The 27,603-nt window shown below is 40.5% G+C and overlaps 1 protein-coding gene across 1 annotated transcript; it reads left to right on the top strand.

The window, feature by feature from the left end:
- Positions 1-1,688: 1,688 nt before the first annotated feature.
- On the top strand, positions 1,689-27,603 carry LOC136794771 (laminin subunit beta-4-like). Its single transcript, XM_067041641.1, has 7 exons — positions 1,689-1,734; positions 3,457-3,614; positions 6,658-6,802; positions 11,756-11,963; positions 17,638-17,821; positions 19,418-19,532; positions 27,464-27,603. Exons 1-7 carry the CDS (start codon positions 1,689-1,691, stop codon positions 27,601-27,603), a joined length of 996 nt encoding a protein of 331 aa, XP_066897742.1.

The raw sequence follows: 27,603 nt of genomic DNA, 5'->3' as shown, positions 1-27,603 counted from the left end.
TTTTGGCTTTGCTGGGTCTTTGTTGCTGCGCAAGGGCTTTCTCTAGTTGTGGCGAGTGGTGGCTACTCTTTGGTGCGCTGAGTGGGCTTCTCATTGTGGTGGCTTTTCTTGTTGCGGAGTACAGGCTCTAGGCGTGAGGGCTTCAGTAGTTATGGCACGTGGGCTCAGTAGTTGTGGCACACGAGCTTAGTTGCTCTGCGGCATGTGGGATCTTCCCAGACCAAGGATTGAACCAGTGTCCCCTGCGTTGGCAGGCGGATTCTTAACCATTGCGCCACCAGGGAAGTCCAAGAGCAATTTCTTTATGTGTGTTTTTTTCACCAATCTGTCGGATGTAATATTAGCTTAGCTACATTTACTCTCATTTTCTCCTATAGGAAAGACATCATGCAACTAAGTGAGCAGAGGAAAACAGTGTATGAATTTCAAGATCTGAAAGAAACAAGAGGAAGAACGAGGAATAAAGTGAACCTCTTACTTGAAGATCTTCAAGAAGAAATTGATTTGCACTCCCGTGCCCGTAATACAAGCATCATGGGTAAGAGAGAAAAAATGCACCTCAACTGTCTGTTTCTGGACAGGAGTTGATAAAATCCAGAGTGCATTCCATTAGTGAATCTCCCTGTGTTTATTGCCACAGCACCTGAGCACTTTAGAACATGAAAACACACCCGTTAAAGGTATTATTTGTGCATGAATATTTCAACTTTTTAAAACATTGCAGAGCCAGACAGCATTTGCACAAAATAACGCTAACAATCTGTGATACTAAACAAATACTGAAACCCAAAGTATTGTGATGCCAAACCATGCTAGGATCTCGTTTAATCAGCAGCTTGGAAATTCTATTTTGGCCATAAGGAAATGAGAGAGACATGTTTCTATGCCTTCCTGAGTATAAGCCACTCCATTTCCAGCAACCATAAATGCAAAGGAATATGAGGCAAAAGGGACCTAAACAATTTCTCATAAGAACTTTGTTGGAATTTGGAGACATGTAACATACTAGAAGCCTGTAATTCATATTGCATAGTTCTTCAAAATGAATGGGAATTATGCCAAAGCCAAAATCAACTTGGAGGAGAAATGGAATTCTAAAGCAAAACTTGAATTAGCTCATCTGCTGATCTCCCATGAGATCCTTGTTATGTTTGGAAATGGACAGACAGCTTGTTAGTACCAGGAGAGGCCACATTGAACTTACTCATACCAAACCATCTAGTTGAGCGGTATAAGGGAAAATATACGTGAAACCTATCTCAAGGCAAAAACATTGTCTGCTTTTCCTCATCCTGTGTCTGTGGTCCTGTTTGTCATCTGATCTTGAGCTAAAAGAGAAAAAAACAGATGGTAATTATGACCCTAACGGAAGACCTAAATTTGAGGAAATCACTATTGATGCTGCTCAATAAATGCTACATAAAGAGTAAGGAATTTGTTCCGACTCCTAATCTGGAAGAAAGTGCCCACGGAAAGAACTGAAAATCCGTCAGCAGTCACCCAGGCCAGGTGGGAGAGAGCAAAACTGCCGCATGCTGATTCTCTCAAACTTGCAGTCCAGCAGCAATTCCTGGGCTTTTTCTCGATGTCCGACACTGTGCTGAGCAGCAGAGACGGGTAGTAAGTCTCGCCCTTCAGTCATCCCAGTCTCGTGGGGAGAAGACAGGCGTATAAACAATCCCCGAACAATGAAAAGACTCTATCAGAACATTTTCAAGCTGCTTCGGGAACAGAGTAGGGAGAATGGAGTTCTTCCTGGGTCTATTAGAAAAGACCTCTCAGAATAAAGATAAATCAAGGCAGAAAATCATTCCAAGCAATAGAAACATGGCTTTTTGTTCGTTTGTGGGTGTGTGAGATGTGGGGGCGGGGGTAGGCGGTTCACGATGAATGGAAATCACAGTATACGGAGTCCGTTAGTGTAAAAACCAGGAATGTTGAAAAGATAAAGTGCGGCTGTCATGCCTGGATTATGGCGACATAAGGAGTAAAGGTCAGAACCCTGGGCCTTTGGTTCCTAAAACAGTTTAAAGCCCTAATATACTCTCGTTTACGTTAAAACATCCCACAGGGTTTCCCTGGTGGCACAGCGGTTGAGAGTCCGCCTGCCGATGCAGGGGACACGGGTTCGTGCCCCGGTCCGGGAAGATCCCACATGCCGCGCGCGGAGCGGCTGGGCCCGTGAGCCATGGCCGCTGAGCCTGTGCGTCCGGAGCCTGTGCTCCACAACGCGAGAGGCCGTAACAGCGAGAGGCTCGCATACCGCAAAAAAAAAAAAAAAAAAAAAAAAAAAAAAAAGAAGTATTATCAGAGCTCTATCTGCTGAAAAGAAAACTAATGCAACCACTTCCATCATAGATAACTCTGAAAAAAACAGGAATGACTTACTCGCCATCTTAGATACACTAACCTCAAAAGAAAACTTGTCATTGGAGAAATTAAAGGAGATCAAGATAGCAGATATTCAAATATTGCATAAAAAGGTAAATATTCTTGACAGTATAGTCAAAGTGTTTGTGGTTTCTACTTGATATACAGACCTCTTCGATTGTATTCCCGTCTTACATTTTATTTTTTTATTTATATTTTATAAGTGTAGAAAGTATCTATAAATACTATATATTTAAACTAAAAATAATATAAATATTTATATTTTATTTTTTATTAAGTCAAAGTTTGAGAAAAATCAAAGAGTAAAGATTGTGGCTTGATTTTATTTTATGCTATTTACTATTTCCCAACTGGTACAGATTATGGACATTTACTCCTGCCTCATAAGTAAAAGGTACTTTTTATTTAAAAAAAATGAAATTAACATGGAAATGCTAGACATGTGACTATTTCCCTCAAAACTCTAAGTGTAAAAGCGACATTGATTGGCCCAAATGCTGATAACAAATAGGTTAGATATTTATTCAGTTAACTAGGAAATATTTAATCGGTCATATCCATGTACTGAGTATGAACAGCTATTGAAGAAACACATATGAACAGAGCAGTGTCTTGCCTTGGTGAGCCTGGAGGACGTTAGAAAAAGCTCTGCCAACAAGTTGCTTTTTTTTTTTTTTTTTTTAACTTTTTAAAAATGTTTGGCTGCATTGGGTCTTCATTGCCACATGCGGGCCTTCTCTAGTCGTGGCGAGCAGGGTCTACTCTTCGTTGCAGTGCATGGGCTTCTCGTTGTGGTGACTTCTCTTGTTGCAGAGCACGGGCCCTAGGTGCGCAGGCTTCAGTAGTTGTGGCTCATGGGTTTCAGTAGTTGTGGCTCACGGGTTCTAGAGTGCAGGCTCAGTAGTTTTGCCACACGGGCTTAGTTGCTCCGCGGCATGTGGGATCTTCCCGGATCAGGGATCGGACCTGTGTCCCCTGCACTGTTGACAGACGGATTCTTAACCACTGCACCACCAGGGAAGTCCCAACAAGTTGCTTTTTAACACAGATACTTTCTCCTGTCAGGTATGTGGAGGAGGGAACATGCCCTGTGTGCTCTTGTCCTGTGGTGGCCCGAGCTGTCTCGGCTCCTGACCCTCTCGAGGAACACACTCCAGAAAGCTCGGGAAGCAGAGTTTGTGATTCGCAATTTGAACAACCAAGTTCAAGGGCTGAAAAACCAGGTAAACGATGTCTTCTCATGCTTTATTTGTAAAAGTAATAGCAATCAAAAAAGCAAACTATTTGAAATTTTTAAAATTTCCATTTAACTTCTAAGTGAAAGGGTAGATTCTAGATGTTAGGTGTTCTTGTGCCTGACAATATAGAATACAAATATAGATGTGGATGTGAATGGTGATTTAGAAGTAGCTGTGAATATTGACATATTTTCTCATATATATTACATATAAACATATATACATATAATATGTGTGTGTATAGTGTGTATGTGTGCATATGGTGAGAAAGAAGAGAAGAACCTCAAAGTATATGTTTGTAGGACATGTATAGACTTGTGTGGATATGTTTCCTTTATAGCAAACACTGCATAGAAATGTGTAAGCTCCTAGCCTTGAAGGTTTAAAACTATAGAGCTCTCAAAGTAAAGAATATCTTTCATAAATTCAAGGGTATGTTTGAAATTCTACTAAATAGACAAATGTTCATGTTAGAATTTAATTTAATATTAGAAAATATTTTAATGGGAATATACTCTTAATGCCTTGAACTCTTTCCTATGTTGATAGACATGATAAAGTTGTTTTAATATTTAAGTACCTGATAATGGAATCTCTAATAATTTTAAATGGTTTCATTTACTTTTCTGGTCATATTAATAAATGGGTATAATTTTTAATTACCTATCGGTTTTTTGGTGAATACGTTATATTTATCTTGAAAGGATGAATACAATTTTAGGTGTTTTGTGAATACATTGTATTCAACTTAAAAACAAGATGATGATGTGCTCCTAGTTTGCTTTTTTTTTGGGGGGTGGACAATATACATAGAGCCTTTGATAAAGAAGAAAAAGCTCCAAAAGAGCTGTTTTTACCAATATAAGGTAAATATTATATCAGTTAGCATTGTTGTTTGCAAGCAACAGAAACCGACCCCTCACCAAAAGGGGAGACATCTGGGTCTCAGAAGTGAGAGGAGACTAGAGAGCCGGCCTAGGGAATGGGGTGAGAACCGCAGCGACGAGGCACATGCCTGAGCATGCGCACACGCCTGAGCATGCGCACACGCCGAGCAGCAGTTTGCTCCGTGAGCCTCGCCTCCAGGCATCCGAACCCCAGCTGGCCCTACGTGCTTGCTCCGCAGGCTCCGGATCCGAGTTCCAGAGCAAGTCTCTGATTAAGTTAGAGAACATCCCCACACATCCTAAATGTTGAACAATTTTATTTACATAGTCATAATTCTATATTGTTACCTAGTTTTTCACTTATATGTTATTCTTCATTGCTTTAACAAATATTCATTGAGTACCTACTGCGTGCTGGACATTTATCTAGATGCTGGGAATACAGCAGTGAACAAAGGCAAATCCTGGTCTTGCATCCCTGTGGTTAAAACAATCCTTAATGCTTTAATGTAATTTTAAACGACTATATTGCCCCTTCTCAAAAACCAGAAATCTCACACCATTTAAATAAGCCCCGTGTTAAGCTATTACTTTTAAAAGGTATCTCCTGAAGTGTATAATAGCAGAATCTGGCTTAATCAGCACATAAATGGAGAACTGGAAAAGGATGGGGGTTGTCATGTTGATAAAATGATGTGCTATTTTCCTCTTGATTAGAAGGGAGAAACATGCCAGAAGAGATTACGAGAGAATTCTCAGGAGTCATGACAGAGGATGGATTGCAGAGAGATGTTTTAAGAGTGAAGTAATTTAGCAATCTCTTTCTTTCTGAATGTGGCATTGACTAATCTGCACTGAGATTTCATGTGTATAATTTGGTGCTTCCTGTCCAGAGTATTTATTTCTGGAATTCTTGTCTTCTATGCATTCTTACTCACTGCTTCTCCATTTTATATTTTTATTGAAATATAATTGACATAGAATGTTGTATTAGTTTTAGGTATACAACATAATGATTTGATATATGTATATATTGCAAAATGATTAGCACGATAAATTTAGTTAACATCCATCACCACACATAGTTACATTTTGTTTCTCGTGATGAGAACTTTTAAGATCTTTCTTAGGAACTGTTATCCATTTTAAAGTTTAAAAAGTTCTAGAGATATAAGGAACAACTCCAAAAAATTAAATTACATATTTTCAATCATGTAAATATTTTTTTGTTTTATCATTTGCCAATGACTACCATTAAATCCTTTTCCACAAAATCTGTGTGGCTTAAATTAAGCTGGCTATTTTTGTGGGGAAATAAAGGGAGATTTTCTTTTTTCCTTAACTATGTTTGACCCTAATTAGCCCTGCTTCTGTCACAGTTAATTTATTAAATACAGCTCAACTTGCGGTTGATATTGTCCTGTTTCTCTTCGTTTTTTCTCTTTCTCTTATTTGTTGGAATCCCAAGAAAAAGTCCGTGACCTTTCTCAAAGCACACAGTTAAGAATTTGCACTTCTAGGTTGTAAACATTTTAGTTCTATCATTCCTCCACCAAGTGTACACAGTATCTGGAATTTATCTTTGTAGCCTGCTCTGAGTTCAAACTCATTTATTAAAAGGAAGAATGCTTTCTTTTTACTCTCAAAGAAAGTATGTTATCTGAATCTGAAGAATGTTTAAAAGAGTAAGTATTTTAACTTATATTAAACTTATTATTTAAACTCAATATTTTAACTTAATTAAAGAAAATGTTCTCAACTTACTAAAATAATGATCACTGTAAGTAATTTCTGTGACATTTGTTGATATGATAGAATGCTAACATCTCATTAAAACAGAATTTGTATTTTTGATTTGTATCAGGAAAAGTCATTAGTCCTACACCAATAATTGTTTTCAAATAACAATTTTGATCACTAATAATGTTTTAAGAGATAAGTTCACATTATTAAGAAAACATGGTAATGAAAACAGATAATATCACCTTTTAAAAGAGTCCTTTAACATGAATCTATTGTTTAATTATGTAGACTTCTGTTATATTTTTAGTGACCTCTATTTGGTCCATCTAAGTAAGGAAACGTCACAGAATGTGCCTAATTGTTATGTTTGCCTCATTGTTGTTTTTTTCTTATTCCAGATGAAAAATAAAAGTAAACTGGCAGAAGTCTCCAAAAACAATGCCTTACAGCTAAGTGAGAAACTGAGGAATATGAAAAACCAAAGTGAATCTGAAGAAGAAAAAATGAATCTTTTAATCAAGAAACTGAAAATGTTCTTGTTAGGTAATTTTTTTTTTTTTAATATTAGGACTAGTTTCTGTCCCTCCTCTTCTCTCTCCCCATCCTCCTCCTCCTCCTCCTTTTTCTCCCTTTTTTAATGTTTACTCAAACATCACAACCAACTCCAAATTACGTTAACTGGAAATGACATGGGTAAATCAGCAACATGATATACTCCTTGACTTTAAATTTCTTAATGAAAACAATTCCAAAATATTAACTCTTTATCAAAAAAAATATGGCTCTCTGTATAAGATTAGTTTAGTAACAAATCCTAGAATTTAGTTAGAATTCCAAAGAAGTGAACTTGGTGTTTAAAGTTATTTTTTTTTAAACAAGGAAAATCTAACATGAAGACTCTGTCAGATTCCACAACTTTCTCTGCTGACAGAGTGTGTGAGATCAAGGTATGCCAGCTGTTGGTTAGTATATCAAATACTGTAGTGAGGTGGCATCTACAATATTGGTTAGTTTAGATAACTATTATTGACTATTTTCCAAGACTCACGTTGGCTTTCTGTGACTGACCAAAGGGGGAACTATTTGATTCATTATTATTATAATTATGAACTTAATGTCCCTCATTGTGCCTTATTTTCGGAGAGGTTTGTTTGAAACTCCAGAGAACTCTTAGTTAAAGATAAAAATCAAATAGTATAGCTGGAAATTGACGGGAAATCTCGCTCTCGGTAAATAATGTCCTTTGGGTACAACACTACATGGAATTGATCTGAGGAGGCTTTCTTTCCTATAACCATCTACCAAATTCAATAATTTAATATTTTCCACATGAATTAATAGACAGGTGGGATGTCGGTTACAGTCTTTGCAATCACTTTATTAAATCTGTTTATTTATAAGAGGCCCCTGTGGCCAAGCATTCTTTCCATCTCACTGTTTCTAGAAATTGTATTAGCAGCTTTAGTCCCGATTTTCAAAATAAGAAAAAAAATAGGGAATAAAAATGATCAGTAAAAATGATTGGGTGTGAGATCAGTCAGCTGGACATTTTGTTTGTTCAAAAGCAAGTTTTCAGGGAGCGAGCTAGGAGGATTGATATTAACTAGACAGAGATCCAGGAACTGTGTGAGGCGCACGGTAGCTCTTTCTGCAGATACAAGTCAATTCAGACACCAAAACTAAAACGAAATCAGAACTGCCACAGCGTCTTCAGTTCCAGCAACGGTTCAAAAAGCAGGTTCTCCATAGTGGCTGTATCAATTTACATTCCCACCAACAGTGCAAGAGTGTTCCTTTTCTCCACACCCTCTCCAGCATTTATTGTTTCTAGACTTTTTGATGATGGCCATTCTGACCGGTGTGAGGTGATATCTCATTGTAGTTTTGATTTGCATTTCTCTAATGATTAATGATGTTGAGCATTCTTTCATGTGTTTGTTGGCCATCTGTATATCTTCTTTGGAGAAATGTCTGTTTAGGTCTTCTGCCCATTTTTGGATTGGGTTGTTTGTTTTTTTGTTATTGAGCTAAATGAGTTGCTTGTAAATTTTGGAGATTAATCCTTTATCAGTTGCTTCATTTGCAAATATTTTCTCCCATTCTGAGGGTTGTCTTTTGGTCTTGTTTATGGTTTCCTTTGCTGTGCAAAAGCTTTTAAGTTTCATTAGGTCCCATTTGTTTATTTTTGTTTTTATTTCCACTTCTCTAAGAAGTGGGTCAAAAAGGATCTTGCTGTGATTTATGTCATAGAGTGTTCTGCCTACGTTTTCCTCTAAGAGTTTGATAGTGTCTGGCCTTACATTTGGAGGTTCCTTAAAACACTACAAATAGGGCTTCCCTGGTGGCGCAGTGGTTGAGCGTCCGCCTGCCGATGCGGGGGACACGGGTTCGTGCCCCGGTCCGGGAAGGTCCCACATGCCGCGGAGCGGCTGGGCCCGTGAGCCATGGTTGCTGAGCCTGTGCTCCTCAACGGGAGAGGCCACAACAGTGAGAGGCCTGCGTACCGCAAAAAAAAACCCCAAAAGTGAGAGTGGCATGGACATACATACACTATCAAACGTAGGGTGGATAGATTGTGGGAAGCAGCTGCATAGCACAGGGAGATCAGCTCGGTGCACTGTGACCACCTAGAGGGGTGGGATAGGGAGGGAGGGAGACGCAAGAGGGAAGAGATATGTGAACATATGTATATGTATAACTGATTCACTTTGTTGTAAAGCAGAAAGTAACACACCATCGTAAAGCAATTATACTCCAATAAAGATGTTTAAAAAATTTTTTAAAATAAAAGGAAACTTGTTAATGTTAGAGACCAAAAAAAAAAAAAAAAAGCAGGTTCTACCTGTTTTCCTCCTAGTTCACTGGGTCACAGAGCCTTCTCCTATACTAGTCGTATAGTTCTCGTTGCTACTAAATAAGTTTCTAATAAAAATGTCACTCTAATTAGCCTAAGGAATTAGGAAAAAAAAACTGTGCTCAGATTATTACAATAAAAATTAGACTAGGCATCAAGAAAAATCCTATTCCGTAAAAGGAACTTCCCTGGTCAGGGTCCAAGACTCTTGGTCACCAGGAAGCAGTGCCCTTCACCCACCCAGTTCTTTGCTCTTCTTGGCTATAAAGCCCCAATAAACTGATCAATACATTTATGGTGGCCGCACTATTCAGCTCTTCTTTTACCATCTTAATATTTTCCTTACGGTCTGAATTCCTTATTAACAGAATTATGTGTCACTTCTCCTGAAAGTGAATTCATAATCACTTGAATATGAATTTTTAATCTCATAATAAATGCCAAGAAATGTTTCATGACTGAATACGGGGTTAAATTCAATTTACTTTTTTTTTTTTTTTTTTTTTTTTTTTTTTTTTGCTGTATGCGGGCCTCTCACTGCTGTGGCCTCTCCCGTTGCGGAGCACAGGCTCCGGACGCGCAGGCCCAGCGGCCATGGCTCACGGGCTTAGTCGCTCCGCGGCATGTGGGATCCTCCCGGACCAGGGCACGAACCCGTGACCCCTGCATCGGCAGGCGGACTCTCAACCACTGCGCCACCAGGGAAGCCCCAATTTACTTTTTATTAGAACTTTTTTTTTTTAACAAAAGTTACTATTTCTAGAAAGAGCCAACTCTGTGATTCTGTTTAAAATATGGTTTTAATTTATTCATGAAAAATCTCGTCACATTTTTTTCAAAAACATTATTGGAAGTAAAATATTCCTTTTGGGACTTCCCTGGTGGTCCAGTGGTTAGGACTCTGTGCTTTCACTGCCAGGGCCTGGGTTTAATCCCTGGTCAGGCAACTAAGATCCCACAAGCTGCAGGGTGTGGCCAAAAAAAAAAAGGAAGTTAAATATTCCTTTTATATTAAACAAGAATAGCTAAGGCAAAAATGAGTGCAAAGAAGACGTTTACTAGGGTCATGTCACTCAAATACTAAAAGCTATCTAGGGCTCCCATTGTCTTTTTTAAAAAATATTTATTTAGCTGTGCCGGGTTTTAGTTGCGGCACGTGTGCGGGATCTAGTTCCCTGACCAGGGATCGAACCCCCGCCTCTTGCATTGGGAGCGCAGAGTCTTAACCACTGGACCACCAGGGAAGTCCCCCGCATTGTCTCTTGAATGAATTCCGGTTTTCTTAGCCTCACATTTAGGGGCATGTGTGATCTCCCAGCCTTCCTGAACTTCCACTCCTTTTTTTTTAAATTTTTTAACTTTTTTAGACACTTTTTTGCTTTTTTAGTTACCTTTTTAGACCCCCCCCCCGCCCCCCACTGGCCAGCTAGGAGTGATCCACGCACTGTTACCTGTTCCACCCTGAGCTTTGGCCTCGGCGGAGAATGCCCTTACCCCTCTTCTCACTGCACATCTCCAGAAATGTAATGTGTGCGGGCCTCCAAGACCGGGTTTAAATGCTGTCTTGAAGTACTTCCTGAAGTATTTTCTCCTCCCTCTGAACCCCGCATCATTTTGGCTTATGTTTATCACTTCTGTTCTTAAGGGATCAGTAATCATCTAAAATGACTTATAATTCCCCACTTGGTGGTGAACCCCTCGGGGATCAGATCTGTGTCTGAATCATCTCTAACTTCCCCACCCCCGGGGCGCTCAGCATCTGTGCCTCCATAAGGAGCCAGAGAGAGACAAAGAGCTATTACCCCACATACTGAGAGTCCGTCTTACGCACTTTAGGTCTCAAAGGGGGCCAGTTTTATTCTTTTGAAAAGCAGGATGTCGATGTATATAAAGGTTTCTTTTTCCCGCCCCCCTCCCCCGGGCTGCACGCGGGATCCTAGTTCCCCAATCAGAGATCGAACCCGTGACCCACGCCATGGAAGCACAGAGTGCGTGAGCAAAAATTGTGAGCCCTTTTAATGTCGTGGAGGATTAGAGTGGGGTTTTGTTGCGTCCAAACCCAGTGCTTCCCCATTGTCTCATTCATGGTATTTGAATCTCTTTTTTTAAATTGAAGTATAGTTGATTTACAATGTTGTTAATTTCTGCTGTATAGCAGAGTGATTCAGTTATACATATGTACATTCTTCTTTATATTCTTTTCCATTATGGTTTATCACAGGGTATTGAAGATAGTTCCCTGTGCTATACAGTAGGACCTTGTTGTTTATCCATCCTGTATATAATAGTTTGCCATTGTGTTTGACTCTTAATGACATCTAAACATTTTAATTGCTTTTGAATCTGTACTTATAATAAGCAATTCTTGTGAGGAGATTTTGTAGAACACACAGTGTCCCAAATCTGTCATTTTTCGTTTTTCCAACAAGCATTGAATGAATTCAGCTTTACATGAGCAGCATTTCTTTCAGAGAGAAGGGAAAATTGAGGATGAAGAAGCATCTGTGAGACATATACAATAATCCCTGTATTCTAGGGACACATAATCAAATGCAAATTAACTTAGAATTCGTTGTGGTGATATTTACAAGGTAGAATGATAAGGAGACACAATTACCCTAAAACCCATCTTCTTGTTTAAGAGGATAATGTGCCTCCAGAGGACATAGAGAGGGTTGCAAATCGTGTACTTGACATCCACCTACCAGTAACATCGCAAAATCTGACCCATGAATTTGACAAAATAGGGAAACTTATGCAACTCTGTGAGGACTACCGGACAGAGGAGAACAGGCTAAATAAAGCAGCAGACGGAGCCCGAAAGGTTTTGGTGAAGGCAAAAGCAGCTGAGTAAGTACAGTATTAATATTCTCCTCCTTCTCTAACAGGCCATCTGCCAAAAGGCCATCTGAAAAATATTTGCCTAAGGAGCTATAACGTTCAAATGAAATTACCTTCTGATAGTTCATTGCCCAAAATGAGGGCCAAGCTGTCTGTGGAGGTGCCCCAGAAAGCTGGGAAGCTGGGAGGCATTGTGCAGAGATGCTTGTTTCCCATTTTCCTTAGTCTCTGAATGCTCTTCCAGTGTCTGTTGCCTCCTTATACCAATATACACCAATAAATAACATGTATTAATTATATGCCAATATCTTAACAAGTCCTGGGACTGTCTGTGTATTCTTTCTTTCTTGCATACCTATTTATTTTTAAAAAAATCTTTATTGGAGTATAATTGCTTTACAATGGTGTGTTAGTTTCTGCTGTATTACAAAGTGAATCAGCTATACTTATGCATATATCCCCATACTGCCTCCCTCTGGCATCTCCCTCCCACCCCTCTAGGTGGTCACAGAGCACAGAGTTGATCTCCCTGTGCTATGTGGCTGCTTCCCACTAGCTGTTTTACGTTTGGTAGTGTATATAAGTCCATGCCACTCTCTCACTTCGTCCCAGCTTACCCTTCCCCCTCCCCGTGTCCTCAAGTCCATTCTCTACGTCTTGCATACCTATTTTTGTTTCTTTCTGTATTTACTACAATATCAGTACTTTGCAAATCTAGATTTTACAAAGTATATCATATTAAAAATATGACAGTGAGACAGAGAAGAAATGAACACTAGTGCCCCAGGAGTAATACAGGAGTAGAATGATACATACGGTGCACAAAGTCAACTAACTCTTGCTTCCTTTTGCCCTTGTCGACTTAGCCAAGCAGAGAGGAAAAGCCACTTTGACGTTTTTAGGATCGTGGGGTGCTGTGAGCCCAGGTCGTAGGGTCAGTGGATGATGGTACCATCATCAACACCCACCACCATTTTGGGATGCCCAGAAGCAGAGCTGAGACCCGAGCTGCCTTCACTGTCTTATCATTCCACCTATAGAAATGAAGTGCATCAGACTCCACTAAAAGCCCAGCCCCTTCTGGTTTTAATATTTCAAACTAGGAAGATTAAGCAACTGGGCACAATTATGCAACAATTAAAAATGATGCTGATGAAGGATTTTTAGAAACATCCAGAGATTCTTACAGTGTGATGTTAATGCTTGTAAAAAGAAGATAACAGGTTATACATGGAAGAGGATCTCAATCATGAAAAGAAAAAAACTGGTAGGACACAAATGCTAGAATGTGCCAATATCTTAACAGGTGGTAGGACTACTGGTAAATTTTCCCTCCCTGATATTTTTTTCTTCTTTTATTGGGGGACTTTCTAAATTTACTATATAATGAGCAGTACATTGAAAATCTAAAGGAAAAAAAGAATTCAGTGAAAAGATATGGGGGAGGGAGGAGTTATGAGAAGGAAAGCCTCCAGAACCCTCACTGTAATTGTAGAGAAAAAAAAAGTATAGAAAGGGAGAGCAGTATACTGTATGATTCAAACTATAGGACATTCTGGAAAAAGCAAAACTATGGAGACACAGTAAAAAAAAAAAAAAAGGTCGGTGGTTGCAGGTGTTGAGGGGAGGGATGAATAGGCAAGCACAGGAATTTTAAGACAGTGGAAATACTCAGTTTGATACGATAATGATAAATACATGTCATTATACGTTTGTCCAGACCCATAGAATGGACAGCACCAAGAGTGAGCCCTAATGTAAACTGTGGACTTTGGGTGTTTACGATGTGTCAGTATAGGTTCATCAGTGGTAACAAATGGACCCTCTGGTGCCGGATGTTGATAATTGGGCAGGTTATGCATGTGTGCGGGCAGGGAGTGTGTGGGAAATCCCTGTACCTTCCTCTCCATTGTGCTATGAACTTAAACTGCTCTTAAAAAAAAAAAAAAAGTTGTGTGTTTTTCTGTTGTTTTTTTTTTTTTTTTTTTTCTTCAACGGAAAGAAAGATTATCACTGGGAGGAGAGGCTGGGCTGGATGGGGAAGGGGTTGTTTTGCCATTTAGCTGTTGTTTTGCCACAAGCATTTCTAATGATGCCTCTGCTAAGATCTATTTCCCTGACTTTGTACCTTCTTCCAAAGGTGCTTCTGAGCCCACAGATCTAGGTATCTGGTGAATGTTGACTTGAGGTGGGCTCCCTTCTCTAAAATAGATTATCACCTGGAAAGCTTGTGATGGTAACCTCTGACTGGGCCCCTGGGCAGCTGGAATGTCAGCGAAGCTTAAATAAACCTGAATAAACACAGCCTGAAAATTCAGGGCCTTTTTCGTTGGTTCTCTTTTGCTCCCTCCGGAGCCTCTTGACTACCCCGCCCCCTACTCCAATCAAGATTTCAAGAGCATTACTTAAGTTTGAGAAATCAGAGAACTGGAATTGGCCGAAGATAGTTTTTGTTGTTGTTGTTCCAAGCTTGGCAGTTTTATCCCCCAAACCTCTCTGCTCATGACAAGTTAAGAAGCAACGAGACCTGTATCCTTGATTTCCATATCTGGCAAAGGCTGTATCTATGCATGCATATGTATGTGCTTTTACTGGCATCTAAATGTACCTATGTCTCAAGAGGAAGACTTCAGCACTTTGCCTTGCTTAACAGTGATTTCAAGTGACTTGATGAATAATTCAGTCAAGTTTTTGTTGAGTCGTATGAACTCTCAAGGTGAAATAAATAATTGTATATTTATCTAATCTGATAGGTTATATCTTAGAAAAGCAGCAAATGTTCTATTAAATCTCGACAAAATGTTGAATAAGTTGCAACAAGCTCAAATCACTCAAGTACAGGCAAATTCTACCATCACACAGCTGACTGCCCAGATAACAAAAATAAAAACGAACTCACTGCAGGTATTTCTCTATCTTCCTTGAAACTAACCTGAAATAGACTTTGAGTGTGAAGACAGCACAGTTTTTGAATCTCATCTTACCTGTCTGATGATGATAAATAAGATTGATAGTATTACGCGTTCAATTAACGTTCTGCAGAGTTTATCCCGGCATTATTTCATCTCATTGTTGACCAAGCCTGGGGGACAAAGCAGGTGTTACCATCAGCTTGTAAATGAAGAAACTAAGACTCACGGAGGTTAAATCACTTACCTAGGGCTTCCCTGGTGGCGCAGTGGTTGAGAGTCCGCCTGCCGATGCAGGAGACACGGGTTCGTGCCCTGGTCCGGGAGGATCCCACATGCCACGGAGCAGCTGGGCCCGTGAGCCATGGCCGCTGGGCCTGCGCGTCCGGAGCCTGTGCTCCGCAACGGGAGAGGCCACGACAGTGAGAGGTCCGCATAACGCACAAAAAAAAAAAAAAAAAAAAAAAAAATCACTTACCTAATGTCTCGCAGCTAATTAATGGTAGATGTGAGGCCAGTATTTATCCCTTCTGATACCAGGGAAATAAAGGACTTCTGAAAGCTCATCAACCAAAGAAATTAAGTTAATTGTTGACAGATTTTTATAACAAAATATGCACGAAATCTCATGAGCATATCCTAAGACTGAAAGACTATCTTAAGTGAAAGAAAGGGTTCCATCCACGGTTTGGCAGGAATAAAGCCACGGTTTAACCCAGGGGATGGATCCAGAAAAGGAAGCCTGGCAGCTGGAGGACAGAACAGGACCTAGACTGAGAGTCTGTGACATATCTCTCTCCAGCACATCCTCTTCCCAGCAGATTGCAAGCTTCTCAGTCTCTGTTCTTCCCCGGAATCTTAGATATCTAAATACATGCATCCTGAAAAGAAAAGCAGAAAGCACCAGCACAGGAAGTCATGCACCTGGAAATAAAAAGCTTTGATATGAAGAGGTTGCATATATACAGGAGCAAAAAAAAAAGACGGTCTCCAGGTTTTCCCCTTCTAGGCATCCACTCTAGAACAGGGGTTGGCAAAATACAGCCCAGGGGCCACAGGGACCCACCAACTGTTGTATCCAAAGTCACACCGTTTTATTGGAATTCAGCCACATATTGTCCATGGATGCTTTTGCACTACAATGGCACAGAGCTGAATAGTTGCAACAGAGATTTTACGGACCACAAAGTGCAAAATATTTACTAGAAGGCCCTTTACAGAAAAAGCTTCAAGAGTCCTGCTCTAGAAAAACTCCCACCTACGCCCGAGGGCCTAGGAAGGGGCTTCGATTTCTAACAGCATGGTGGACCAGTATATCAAGGAGCCATCTAGTAGACAAAAACCTGAAAATGTTAGATATTTTAACAATTTTTTAAATGCATAGCTGAATTGGTAAAAAAAATGGGGGAAATCTTCAGAGGCCAATAATGACCGGAAAACATGATCCAGACAGATAATCAAGCGTGAACCTGACGGCAGGCAGATCAATCTGCCTGTCAATCAGACGGTCAATCCCTAGTGTATTAAAGCTGTTGGTTTCCCTGGCTGCCATGAGTAACAGACAGAAAACGAAGCCCATGCAAGGAGGACAGGAGACCCCACAAGGCAAAGCCTCAAGGAAATGTTAAACTATTTCAGAGAGAGGAAGAAGCAGTAAAGATATTAGCCTGTGCATGGAGGGGGAGAGTGTTCGCTAAGAATTATTAACAAGCTGGCTGTCAGGTGAGATGGGGCCAGAATTCACACTCCCTGGGTGGCCCTGGTGAACCAAGCTAAAAATGTCATTTAAAGGGGTCCTGGGTTGTCAGGGCCCTCAGATGCCTGACAGAGGCAATGAGAAATCCTTTCCAAAGGAATGTACCTTAAAACCAAGCCTCAAAGGATTCCCTTAAAACACACAATAAAGAAACAAATTGCCTTAAGCAAGAGTCCATCAGTAACAGTAAACAGAGTCAGAATGCAGGAGACTTCAGATATTACCATTATTGGATATCCGGTACAAAATAAGAATGTTTATTATGCTTAAGAAAAATCAAAGAAGGCATGAAAGTTTGACCGAAGAACAAGAGACAAGAGATAACAAATGACCTGTCAGACTTCTAGACGTGACAAGTATAGTCGCCGAAATAAGAAACAAGTATAAGGTGTTCATTATTGTTTATAAGGGAGAAAAACATTAGAAGCCACCTGCATCCATTGGAAAATAGATAAATTTTTGTATATTCAAACAATGGAACACTTTAAATTGGTAAAAGTGAATAAAGAATTTAAAAAATAAAGAATAAAAAGAGTTATGCAAATTAACTGCGGTGACCTGTACCAGAATAATTTTGAATTAAAAAATTCAAGCTGCAGAAATACACAGGATGATGTATTTGCACAAAGTTTAAAAGTAGAAAATACTGTATATTGTTAGAAATACCAAATAAGATAGAGTTAAAAGCATGTAGAAGTATATGGAATGAGAAATACTAGATTCAGAGTAGTGGTGACCTTTGGTGGGGAGGAGGTGATGAGGGGGTGGTACACCCAGGGTCTTGGCTCACTGGTAATGCTTATTCTTAAGCCAGCTGGTGGGTACATGGATACATGCCACATCTCCTAGACCCTCTTGTCTGTCTGAAATATTTTTTTCTAACATTGTTTTAAGGAACAGAAAAAGCAAAGGAACGATTTCCTTTCCTTTTACACCTGGCTTGTTTTCAGAGGGCGCATTACATCATGTATTTTCTTGTTTGTTACATAGAGAGACTTTCTCCTTTCTGGTCTTTCAGTCAACAACAGGCTGAAAATCAGGCCCGGGAGATGGACAATGAGCTGGGCTTAGCAAAGCAACAGTCAGCGCTGGAGGGTGGACTTGCCCGGCTGCAGACCAAGTTGCAAAGGAATCGAGCCGAGGCCATCCATGTGGGAGCTCAGGCTGAATCGGCCCGGCGCCAGGCTGGGGGCCTTGAGGAGGTCATTGGTCCTACCCCCCGGCCACTAAGAGCAGACAACACTGCTTCTAATTCTTTTTTTTTTTTTTTTTTTTTGCGGTATGCGGGCCTCTCACTGTTGTGGCCTCTCCCGTTGCAGAGCACAGGCTCCCGACGCGCAGGCCCAGCGGCCATGGCTTACGGGCTTAGTTGCTCCGCGACATGTGGGATCTTCCCGGACCGGGGCACGAACCCGTGTCTCCTGCATCGGCAGGCGGATTCTCAACCACTGCGCCACCAGGGAAGCCCAACAGTGCTTCTTTGAAGGATAATCCCTTCACCCCAGATTTTTGTACCATTTGTCAGCATTTCCTTTAGTGCTGGTCCAGGCTCAGCAGTGCATGTTTGTAGGGACCCCGCTGGGCATGGAGATGCTTCTGTAAGTGGAGTGCTGTCTCCAAAGAAGACAGGTTTTTGGCCAGATTATGTTAGAGTGTTTAGCCCCATCTACTCATATATATATATAAAAAAACAGGTATATTACTAGTGACATCTTAGTCAAATTTTTCCTAAACTTCCAACCCTTCACAATTTATGTCATGGGTGTATACTGTATGTATTTAGATCTGCCCACATATACAATACAGTCTGATTGATCCCTTTAATTAAATCACAAAACAAAGAAGTGAAAGTCATCTGCCAAAGAGAATAGATCAAGTTACAAAAATCAGAGTGAGTTCATGAAACAGTTGTGGAAAACGGCCTGTTCATTTCGGTTGCTGAAAGAAGCTATCAACTCATTTTCTTAGCAGGAAATCTTTGGTTGGTCACATTAATGTAGCAGCTTAAGCAAAAGAAAGGGGTTGAAGTGTTCTTGTAATTGGTGTGTTCTCCTGCTCTTAATTCCTAATGTGCTGGGTACATTTTCCACTGACTTGGGAGTTGAGGGCATTTTCTATGGAACAGAGGTTGAGAAAGGTGATCCCTGCCCACCCTCCACCACTTCCCTAGTGCATTCCTGGGTCTGGCGGTTATTCAGCTATGTAACGTTCCAGGTTAACCACTCAGGCTGACCCTGAAGAGTTCCCTTCTAAACGCAAGGAGCCCTTCATACCCTCCTGCCTCCCGGCCTCCCTTCCTTCTTCATTCCCCTTTCACCTTTGTGCTAACCAAATACTGTGTCCTTGCTGCTTCTGAAACTTCACCACTCTCTCTGACCTTCACCTTGCACTTGCAGCTGTTTGACCCAACTGAACCAAACGTTTGTCACGGGCAGAACTGGCTCAGTTCTGTCCTCTGTTATCTCTGACCTTAACAGAGTTCAGGAGAAATCGTTGCCTTTACATGAAAAAAGGCTTGATATTTTGTAGCAGAAACATTTTATTTGTGACTAACTAAAGCTGAGCATTTTTTCAACCTGAACAAAAAGACCCAAACCATGCAAATAAAAGCCCTGTGGGAGATATCTGAGTGACTCAAGCGTCACCGACTGCATGATGGTTGCTGCTTATTCCTTTTGTGAACATTATCAGGCAAACATCACGCACGTGTGCATGCTTTATAAATATTTGCTGATGATGGGAGTGTTGCTTTGTTACAGGAGCTGGTTGAGCTATAATGTCAATATGCTATCCTTCAGCATAAGACAAGCGCGCCAGGACTGACAAAGGAAACCTTAGGGAAAGTGAAACAGCTAAGAGATGTTGCAGTCAAACCGGCTGCAGATACAGAGGACAAGATAAGAAGAATAACAGGTATCTATTCTTTAGATGTTCCCAGCTTTATTGAGGTATAATTGACAAATAGAATTGTATGTATTTAAAGTGAACCCTGTGACGATTTGATGGACGTGGACGTTGTGAAATGACTACCACAGTTAACACATCCACCGCCTCACATGTTTCCTTTTTGTGTGTATGTGGTGAGAATGCTTCAGATCTACCCACATATACAATACAATCTGATTGATCCCCAGAACCCATTCATTTAATAACTGGAAGTTTGTACTCTTTGGCCAACATCTTCCCCCATTTCCCCATCCCCCAACCCCTGGCAGCCACCATTCTACTCATTCTGTGAGTTCAACATTTTTTTTTTTTTTTAAGATTCCTTATATAAGTGATATCACACAGATTTGTCTCTCTCTGTCTGGCTTATTTTCATTTAGCATAATGTCCTCTAGTTTCGTTCATGTTGTTGCAAATGGCAGGATTTCCTTGTTTGTAATGATGAATTATATTTATACATATATGTGTATGTATCTGATGTGTGTATATATGCCTCCCAAATTGTCCTTATCCAGTCATCCACTGACAGGTGCTCAGGTTGTTTCCATGTCTTGGCTTTTGTGAATAGTGCTGCAGTGAACACAGGAGTACGGATATCTCTTTGAGATACAGATTTGGTTTTCTCAGATATATACACAAATCCGGGATTCCTGGACCATGTCGTAGTTCTCTCTATCCTTTTACCCGCTCCCCCAGTTTGACAATAACATCATAATACTCCACCTTTCTGGTAGAACGTGTACCAATTTCAATTTGTCATTGACACCGTTTAATCACTTCTGAGTCCACCGAGGAGAGAGAAGTAGGGGCCGGGTTTGCGACTGTAACGGAATATGCCTCGTGCCTGATTTTATGTCAGCAAGTATTGATGAGCTCTGTCTGCAGTAATTAAAACACACTGAGATTACCTGTGGTCACCTTGAAATGCCCTTGTCCTAACTTGGTATTTCTCAACCAGGGGTGATTTTATCCCCTCCCCTGGGGATAAAAATGTCTGAATACATTTCTGCTTGTCACAACTAGGGGTGCAACTAACATTCTAGTGGATGGAGGCCAGGGATGTTGCTAAATGTCCTGTAATGCACAGGACATCCCCCTGATAATGAACAATTATTCTGCCCAAAGTATCAATAGTGCCGAGGTTGGGAAACCCTGTCCTAAGCTATGCTGCTCATTTTCTCCTCTCCTGCAAGTTACTTTTTTGCAGTTATGATCTAGACGCTAGGGTGCTAAGTCATTTATCATGGGTCTGTAGGTTGCAATCCAGAAGGAAACATACTCTGAAAAAAAAGGAAATTTTGATGCAAAAAAGGTGTAGCAAACATAGAACACAATCAATCAGAAAGGTAATCAGAGTGGTTTTTCCACAGCTGATATTCATGATTGTTCTGGGCAGTCATCATGTCCCGAACCACCTCTAAATCATCAAGAAATATCGAATGATAAGTGGCCTAGTTTTGCTTCAAGTTGTATTTATTGTCTCCCCAAACTTTAAAATTAACCATATTCATTTTGAATATAAGTAACTCTCAAAATACTAAAATAACTCAGGGACTTCCCTGGCAGTCTAGTGGTTAAGGCTCTGTGCTCCCAATGCAGAGGGCACAGGTTCGATCCCTGGTAGGGGAACTAAGATCCCACATGCCTCAGGACGGGGCCAAAAAAAAAAAAAAAAAAAAACCAACTCTCACTTACAAATGCTACTTTATTATAAAATGAGTCGTTGGCCCTACAACTATTTATATCATCGTTATGAAATGAAAAAAATGAAAATGCAAAATTAGTGTGGGCCAAAGTCAGGAAAAATACATACCAAACTGTTACCATTAGATATCTCTGGGTGCAGGGAGGGTGAAGAGGAAAACACTACTTTTTACAATTACAGAATTGTTGTAAAAAGTAGTGAGTTTTTCACTTTCAGTATTTTCCTAATAATTTTAAAAAGGAAATACTAGGGAAGATTCGAAAAGGCAAATGTTGTTTTTACCTCGCACTCCATAGGCGATACCATGAAAAATCAGTTTCTATTATGCCCAGACCTTGGTCCTTCCTGTGAGAACAAAAACACCAGGAGGACCTTTTCTGTCTTATGTTTTACGTCAGGGTCTACATTGTTGCCACTTTTCCCCATAGACTAAAACTTTCACAGTTCTTAAAATTAGGTTGGAAGAGAAGTTTAAGTCAAGGGACTTCTCAGATCAAAAGTAATGCATTCTACTACTTTTTTTTTTTCTTCTCACTGTAAGGCTGTTTTCACAACTCAACAAGATAGGAAACTAAGACAGTGGTTTGGCCATCTTCCCAACTCTGCCACTTGAGAAAAGGCTGAACCACAAGGTGTGTGCACTATTCCCATCTGTTAGGAGGAGAGATGCCCATGGGATTCCAGAAAGGAGCCCTGACTTCACTTGACGAGGTCACAGCTGAGAGAGTGGGGAGTGGGCCCCAGCCTGCAGCCAGGGTCCCTCCGCAGAGCTTTGTGTCTGTCAGCATCCCAGCGAGAAACGAAAAGCACACTTGGATGTGATTCTGGATTGTGTGTTTATAAGCAGAGTTGTCTCAGTTATCTATTTACTGCATCACAGGCTGTTCCCCAAATGTCATGGCTTAGAACAGCAAGCGTGCACCGTGTTTGTGTGTGCGCTGTCCGGCTGGTGCAGGTGTCTCCGGGGGTGTTACTCAAGCAGGTGCATTGGCTGATGGGTCTCAGCTGGCAGGTCTGCCAGGGCCCAGGCTTGGCTGAGATGCTGGGCCTCTCTCCACAGGGTCTTTCATTGCAGGCTGCTTTACAGCCTGGTGGTCACAGGGTCCCATAAGAATGGGCAGAAGGTGTGAGGCTCTTGATTGAGGTCCAGGGACCATCATCTCTTCCACTTTCTATTGGTCGAAACAACTTGCAAAGCTAGACCTGGTTTGGGGAGAGAGGGTAAATAGACTCTAGTTCTTGGTGGAAGGAACTAGAAAAACAACAACAACAACACAGGAATCAAGGGAATCAACCAAGGGTGTGGAGGTCCTGGGTGAGCAGCAGAGAAGCCATTAGCATCCCTGGACCTGAATGACCATGGGAAGGAGGAGTCTTGGTGCTGGGAAGCAGCGCTGTGAACACCAGGCATGTGGGATCTTAGTTCCCCTACCAGGGATCGAACCTGTGCCCTCTGCATTGGGAGCACAGAGTCTTAACCACTAGACTGCCAGGGAAGTCCCTGAGTTATTTTAGGATTTTGAGAGTTACTTATATTCAAAATGAATATGGTTAATTTTTAAGTTTTGGGAGACAATAAATACAACTTGAAGCAAAACTAGACCACTTATCATTCGATATTTCTTGATGATTTAGAGGTGGTTCAGGACATGATCAACACCGGGCCAGAAGGGAGGAGGCCACCCCGTAGGAGCTGGACCTGCCAGAGAGCGGGACTGCCGGACACCTGTTGCTCACCGAGGCTGCATTCTGCACGCTCTCCCCACCCTCTGTTCACTTCTCAGAGCTGGCCAGTGGCCAAGAGTCAACGAAAGCCGGAGCTCAGGGGGAGCCAGCTGATGTCATCTGTGCAGGCTGGCTTTCTTTCCAGGACACAGAGCAGGATGGGTGAAGGATCTGGTGGGGCAAATGAAAAGTATCCAGCACGATCTTGTGAACTTCCTTGGTAGAAACCCAAGGATCTATTTTTCTTTGAGTACAAATGCCCTTCCAATGCTGACTCCCCTGTTCAATCCCAAACGGCCCATATTTGAAAGTTTCTGGTGACAGAATGCTCACCACCTTCCAAAGCAGCTCCTTAGTCTTTGAACTGCTGTGACTACTAGAAAGTTCTCCATATTCAGGCAAAAATTTTCCTTCATGGAGCTTTCACCTGCTGGTTTCATTCTGTGTCCTCAGGATGACCAAAAACACATTTACTCTGCTCTACTGGCCACAAATACTTGAAAATAGCTATAGCACACGCCCTGAATCTTCTTTCTCTGTATGAAACGTAAACATAAAAGTTAATTCAACTTTTGTTCACAAGACAATTTCATATTTCTCCAGCAATCTAGATTGTTCCTCTAAACACATGCTACATGCTAGTTTGACAGTTACTCCAAACCAGCTGAGTATCCAGGTGTGATATGATCAAGTGAAGTGGAACATTTACCTTCCTTCCTTTAGAAGTTCCACTTCAACCTAAGGTCAGTTTCCTTTCTAAAGGCCAGTTCACACTGTTAACTATATTCTCTGTGCCTCTTCCATCCACTACTCTATGGGCTCCTGGTTAGGGTTTACTATAATTCTCAGGTATTTGTTGGATGAAGAATGGATAAGTGAGGGTATGGATGGATGCATGCATGCATGGACACATGGATGTATGCATGGATGGATTCATGGATAGATGCATGGATGGATTCATAGATGGATGCATGGATGAATAAGAGTGAAAAGCACCACTTTGCTTTTACTGTTCAGGGACTTCCATATCAGCAGAGAAGAATCAAGAAATGAACATGTCTTTAAAAAAAATGTCTTCAGTCTATTTTCCTGAAAGATTGGGAAGCCCTAAAGTGATGGACACTTACAGGATAGAAAGCCCAGAGATAAACCCATGCACGTATGGTCACCTTATCTTTGATAAAGGAGGCAAGAATATACAGTGGAGAAAAGACAGCCTCTTCAATAAGTGGTGCTGGGAAAACTGGACAGGTACATGCAAAAGTATGAAATTAGTACACTCCCTAACACCACACACAAAAATAAACTCAAAATGGATTAAAGACCTAAATGTAAGGCCAGACACTATCAAACTCTTAGAGGAAAACATAGGCAGAACACTCCATGACATAAATCACAGCAAGATCCTTTTTGACCCACCTCCTAGAGAAATGGAAATAAAAACAAAAATAAACAAACAGGACCTAATGAAACTTAAAAGCTTTTGCACAGCAAAGGAAACCATAAACAAGACCAAAAGCCCACCCTCAGAATGGGAGAAAATATTTGCAAATGAAGCAACTGACAAAGGATTAATCTCCAAAATTTATAAGCAGCTCACGCAGCTCAATATCAAAAAACAACCCAATCCAAAAATGGGCAGAAGACCTAGACAGACATTTCTCCAAAGAAGATATACAGATTGCCAACAAACACATGAAAGAATGCTCAACATCATTAATCATTAGAGAAATGCAAATCAAAACTGCAATGGGATATCATCTCACACCAGTCAGAATGGCCATCATCAAAAAATCTACAAACAATAAATGCTGGAAAAGGTGTCAAAAGGGAACCCTCTTGCTCTGTTGGTGGGAATGTAAATTGATACAGCCACTATGGAGAACAGTATGGAGGTTCCTTAAAAAACTAAAGATAGAACTACCATCTGACCCAGCAATCCCACTACTGGGCATATACCCTGAGAAAACCATAATTCAAAATGAGTCATGTACCAAAATGTTCATTGCAGCTCTATTTACAATAGCCAGGACATGGAAGCAACCTAAGTGTCCATCAACAGATGAATGGATAAAGAAGATGTGGCACATATATACAATGGAGTATTACTCAGCCATAAAAAGAAACAAAATTGAGATATTTGTAGTGAGGTGGATGGACCTAGAGTCTGTCCTACAGAGTGAAGTAAGTCAGAAAGAGAAAAACAAGTACCGTGCTAACACATATATATGGAATCTAAGAAAAAGAAAAAGTCATGAAGAACCTAGGGGCAAGACAGGAATAAAGACACAGGCCTACTAGAGAATGGACTTGAGGATATGGGGAGGGGGAAGGGCCAGCTGTGACAAAGTGAGAGAGTGGCATGGACATATATACAGTACCATACATAAAATAGATAGCTAGTGGGACGCAGATGCATAGCACAGGGAGATCAGCTTGGTGGTTTGTGACCACCTAGAGGGGTGGGATAGGGAGGGTGGGAGGGAGGGAGACGCAAGAGGGAAGAGATATGGGAACATATGTATATGTATAACTGATTCACTTTGTTATAAAACAGAAACTAACACACCATTGTAAGGCAATTATACTCCAATAAAGATGTTAAGAAAAATAAAAATTAAAAAGGTTCTGAAGAACCCAGAGGCAGGACAGGAATAAAGACACAGATGTAGAGAATGGACTTGAGGATGCGGGGAGGGGGAAGGGTAAGCTGCGATAAAGTGAGAGAGTGGCATGGACATATATGTACTACGAAATGTAAAACAGATAGCTAGTGGGAAGTAGCTGCATAGCACAGGGAGATCAGCTGGGTGCTTTGTGACCACCTAGAGGGGTGGGATAGGGAGGGTGGGAGGGAGGTGAAAGAGGGAGGGGATATGGGGATATATGTATATGCATAGCTGATTCACTTTGTTATAAAGCAGAAACTAACACACCATTGTAAATCGATTATACGCCAATGAAGATGTTAAAAAAGAAAAAAAAAGTTTTTAAAAAAAGTGAATATAGGAAGAACAAACCTTTGGAAGTACAGCACTTCACCAGATCCAATCAAGGCTTGTCATCTGTCTTTTCATTTCTAATGAATTCTGACTAGCTTTAGACAAAAATGTCAATTTGTCTGCTGATTTAGGTGAAAACCTTGAGAAATCTGGTGAAAATAAGATCTTTACCATTGACTCAAAACAGAAAACTAAATATGTCCTTAATTGACACATAAATCCCTGTGTTTGGTATGACATGGGTATCCAGGAGGAATCTATCAAATAGATATCATTTACTCCACTTTCTTTAATAAATTTTTATCGGAGTACAGTTGATTTACAATGTTGTGTTTCTGCTGTACAGCAAAGTGAATCAGTTACACATATACATATATCCATTCTTCTGTAGATTCTTTTCCCTTGTAAGTCATTACAGAGTATTGAGTAGTTTCCTGTGCTATACAGTAGGTCCTTATTAGTTATCTATTTTATACCTAGTACTGTGTGTATGTCCATCCCAATCTCCCAGTGTATCCCTCCTCCCCTTCCCCCCTTGGTAACTGTAAGTTTGTTTTCTACATCTGTGACTGTATTGCTGTTTTGTAAATAAGTTCATTTGTACCATTTTTTAGTTCCACATATAAGCAATATCATATGTTATTTGTCTTTCTCTGTCTGACTTACTTGACTCAGCATGACAATCTCTAGGTCCATCCGTGTTGCTACAAACGGCACGATTTCATTCTTTTTATGGCTGAATAATATTCCATTGTATATATGTACCACATCTTCTTTATCCATTCATCCATCAATTGACATTTAGGTTGCTTCCATGTCCTGGCTATTGTAAATAGTGCTGCAATGAATATTGGGGTACATGTATTTTTTCAAATTATGGTTTTCTCTGGATATATGCCTGGGAGTGGGATTTCTGGATCATATGGTAGCTCTATTTTTAATTTGTATGGAAACACAGATGACCCCAAATAGCCAAAGCAATCTTGAGAAAGAGAAATGGAGCTGGAGGAATCAGCCTCCCTGACTTCAGACTATACTGTAAAGCTACAGTAATCAAAACAATATGGTACTGGTGCAAAACCAGAAATATAGATCAGTGGAACAGGATAGAAACTCCAGAGATAAACCCACGCACCTATGGTCACCTAATCTGTGGCAAAGGAGGCAAGAATATACAATGGAGAAAAGACAGTCTCTTCAATAAGTGGTGCTGGGAAAACTGGACAGCTACATGTAAAAGAATGAAATTAGAACATTCTCTAACACCATACACAAAAATAAAACTCAAAATGGATTAAAGACCTAAATGTAAGACCGAATACCATAAAACTCCTAGAGGAAAACATAGGCAGAACACTCTGACATAAATCACAGCAGAATCTTTTTTGATCCACCTCCTAGAGTAATGAAAATAAAAATAAACAAATGGGACCTAGTTAAGCATTTACTCCATTTTCTTCTTTAAGATTTAGAAACAAAGATCCAAGCTCTGAATCTAAGTAGACAAGAAAAAGCTGATCAGCTGAAACAGTTGGAAGATCAAGTCATTGCCATTAAAAATGAAATTATCGAGCAAGAAAATAAATATGCTACCTGCTACAGTTAG

This window comes from Kogia breviceps, chromosome 9 (assembly GCF_026419965.1).
Source record: "Kogia breviceps isolate mKogBre1 chromosome 9, mKogBre1 haplotype 1, whole genome shotgun sequence".
NCBI classification, from domain to species: Eukaryota; Metazoa; Chordata; class Mammalia; order Artiodactyla; family Physeteridae; genus Kogia; species Kogia breviceps.
Note: the sequence above shows the minus strand (reverse complement) of the source record. Positions and strands in the feature narration are given on the sequence as shown.

What these genes read in the sequence shown, in the direction of transcription:
- LOC136794771 (XM_067041641.1), top strand. Translation starts at nt 1,689, where the DNA reads ATGAAAAGACTCTATCAGAACATTTTCAAGCTGCTTCGGGAACAGA. An exon ending in TTCAAGGGCTGAAAAACCAG is followed by an intron (nt 3,615 to 6,657) that starts GTAAACGATGTC and finishes TTCTTATTCCAG; the next exon opens with ATGAAAAATAAAAGTAAACT. An exon ending in CAAGATAAGAAGAATAACAG is followed by an intron (nt 19,533 to 27,463) that starts GTATCTATTCTT and finishes TTCTTCTTTAAG; the next exon opens with ATTTAGAAACAAAGATCCAA.